This window comes from Lathyrus oleraceus, chromosome 6, assembly GCF_024323335.1.
Source record: "Lathyrus oleraceus cultivar Zhongwan6 chromosome 6, CAAS_Psat_ZW6_1.0, whole genome shotgun sequence".
Classification (NCBI taxonomy): Eukaryota; Viridiplantae; Streptophyta; class Magnoliopsida; order Fabales; family Fabaceae; genus Lathyrus; species Lathyrus oleraceus.
In genome coordinates, this window is record NC_066584.1 from 253,662,367 (window position 1) to 253,665,334 (window position 2,968).

General features: G+C 28.5%; 1 protein-coding gene across 1 annotated transcript; it reads left to right on the plus strand.

Moving 5' to 3' along the window:
- Window positions 1-1,590: 1,590 nt before the first annotated feature.
- LOC127096654 (B3 domain-containing protein REM19) lies at window positions 1,591-2,742 on the plus strand. Its single transcript, XM_051035201.1, has 3 exons — window positions 1,591-1,904; window positions 2,149-2,243; window positions 2,333-2,742. The coding sequence occupies exons 1-3, from the start codon at window positions 1,781-1,783 to the stop codon at window positions 2,648-2,650; spliced, it is 537 nt and encodes a 178-aa protein (XP_050891158.1). The 5' UTR covers window positions 1,591-1,780; the 3' UTR covers window positions 2,651-2,742.
- Window positions 2,743-2,968: the final 226 nt, after the last annotated feature.

Sequence of the window (2,968 nt, forward strand, 5' to 3'; positions counted from 1 at the left end):
GATGGATGATCAACTCTTAATTGGGGATATTCTTGATGAATGGATGAGTTGTCTTTAATATTGAGTGACATTAAACCTAAGTAGGAGGATGATAGTGTTGTATGGTGGAAAAATATACATGGTTTTTCGGAGAAAAATAGTTAAGGGAGTCTATATGTGTTGAATTGTTCCAATTCTACTTTGGATGCTCCAAGTTTAAAGGAGTAAGGGATATTTGGAAAACCAAAGCTCCAAGTAAGTGAAGTGTTTTGGGTGAAGACCTGTTTTGAATAGTTTACCTATGAGAAGTGAGTTATTTAAGAGAGTTGTGTTGCTAGATATTCACCGAAGAGTTTGTCGATGGATAAATAAGATGGACATCTATTTTTATGTTGCATTTGTGTGGGGGATAGTTATGCATTGGTTAGGTGGGCCTGTTGGGGTCAGTTTCGGTGGGGGACTGGGGAAGGGAGGGCATTATAGTGTTGCTATGTTTGGGACAAGTTTGTGACAACTTAGCCAACAATTTTCACCCGTCTTATTTTGCTTTCTTTTGTTTGTTGGTTTGGATTGTGTGGTTGAGAAGGATTGCAATGATTTTTCATGGCAAAGCTTGGAATGGTGGGAAATTATGAAGTTGATCAAGTCTTTGGGTTTAGATTGGTTCTCTATTTTGTCCAAAGATAAAATTGAATTAGATAAGAAAATGTAGAGCTCTAATTCGTTACAGTTTTTCTCTCTAGGGTGGGGCTTTGTTCCTCTTTTTTGTTAGTGTTTTTTATTGGGTTTAACATCCCTTATGCGTTTTTAATACAAATTACTTTATATTAATAAGTTTAGGGACATAATTGAAAATTTTGTATTTATAGACATATCTAAAAATCTCTAACAAATTGAGAACTTTATTTTTATTATTGAAGTTTAGAGTAAAGCCTCACCGGCTCACCGGCTCACGCACCCAACCAACCATCCCATTCTTCAATGTAACAACTCTTTCCATTTAATACAAGGAGTAACTAGCAAACTGACAAGAGTAATACCAGTTTCTTAAAAAAAATTGTACAATATTGAACCATCAATTACCAAGTTAAAAAAAAAATTGAACTATCAATACTAGTATGAATTAAATTGGGATAACCTAATTCAGAATGAAGAAAAAGTGCAACATGACATATTCTGTCAGTAAATGAATCCCATGAATAATTTTCTCAATAAATATTTCTCTACCACGCACGAAGGAGACAATAATAATTAAATATCTACCAACCACATAAGAAGACAATAGAATTTAAGATGATACCTTACTATGTTGCTCTTTCATAGTTCATTCATATCAATCTCTTCTTTTGTTTCTACATTGTAAGAATCATCATGTCAAATCAAAGTCGTCCCGATTTTCATAGAGTAATAAAGCAAAATAAACAACTTGTAAGTATATGTTCCATTTGTGTTTATATATTTATCTATTTTTCTCTTCTTATGTTTATGTTTATGAATTCATGTGTTGCAGAGACTTCCCAAATCATACGTGAAAAAATATTGGAATGGAACTCCAAATCCAATATTTCTTAGACTTCCAAACGGTGTTCAAAAGAAAATATTTTGGGTAGAGCGTGATGGAGATATTTGGTTCGATAAAAATTGGGAAGATTTTGCTAAGTTTTTAGAAGTTGGATATTTCTTAATTTTTAAATATATATGTGGATCATATTTCAAAGTTAAGATATTTAATCTAAGTTGTTTAGAAATAAACTATTCTAGCATAAAATGCATAGATGATGTTGGTGAAAGAAAAGAGGAAATGAAAGAAATTTTTGAGTTGAGTGATGATAGTCAAGAACATGCACAAACTGAAAGTAGAAAAAATGGCAAAAGAAAAAGAAAAGTTAATACAGATTTAGAGACTACACCACCAAAATTTTCAGGTGAATTTCTATATTTTTTCCCTTCAATTTCATACTATATATATATATATATATATATATATATATATATATATATATATATATATATATATATATATATATATATATATATATATATATATATATATATATATATATATATATATATATATATATATATATATATATATATTATCAAAGAATTCTAAAATTGTAATTAGTAATTTGTAAATAATGAAAATCATTTTATTTTTAAATTTTGTAGGTAGAAACATAAAAGGTAATAATGAGAGAGATAATATTGAGAATCCATATTTTAAAGTTACATTAACACCATGTTACGCAGGAGGCTATACTATGGTATGTATTCTATCTAAAATATTTTTTATTTTTTATTTTAATTCCTATGTATAAATCACCAATAAACAATGATTGATGAAATTAAACAGAGGGTACCAATAGAATTTTCGAGAAAATATTTGAAAGGATTTAAAGGAAAAGCAATTTTACAAGTTGGGGAGGACATGGCTATGGAAGTGATCATCAAGTATATGACTACAGGATCTATTATGAAAAGTGGTTGGAAGAAATTTACAGAAAAGTATAATTTACAAGTTGGTGATGTTTGTAAATTTGTAATGACTCGAGATCAACCACTTTTATTTTCTGTTACTATTACACGAGTTAGAAAGGAAAAAAAAACTAAGAAATTTTCAGGTATTTTTTTTTTGTTTTGTTTCATATTAGTTAAAACATTTTTGAATTGATATTCTATAAAATCGTTGAACTTCTTAATTTTTTTTTATTCATGAATGATTATTAAGGTGTCTCTTCTAGTGATAATACAATTTTTAAGAGAACAAGCATTGGAGGAACTTCTAGAGGAAGGCCAAAAGGTATTCTTATAACTCTTTCAAAAAAATAATTTTTATTATAAAATTATTTATTATTTATTGTCATTTGTGTGTTTATGCAGGTTCAAAAAGTCGTAATGTGATGAATCCTAAGTCATTCAAAGTTTTTGTGAATTGTTTATATCCGGTATGGCGAACAACATAAATAAAATGTACTATAGAAATATGAAA

Coding starts and splice junctions, on each gene's coding strand:
- LOC127096654 (XM_051035201.1), top strand. CDS start 1,781: ATGAAAGAAATTTTTGAGTTGAGTGATGATAGTCAAGAACATGCACAA. Junction 1,905..2,148: donor TACACCACCAAAATTTTCAG/GTGAATTTCTAT, acceptor TAAATTTTGTAG/GTAGAAACATAAAAGGTAAT. Junction 2,244..2,332: donor ACGCAGGAGGCTATACTATG/GTATGTATTCTA, acceptor GAAATTAAACAG/AGGGTACCAATAGAATTTTC.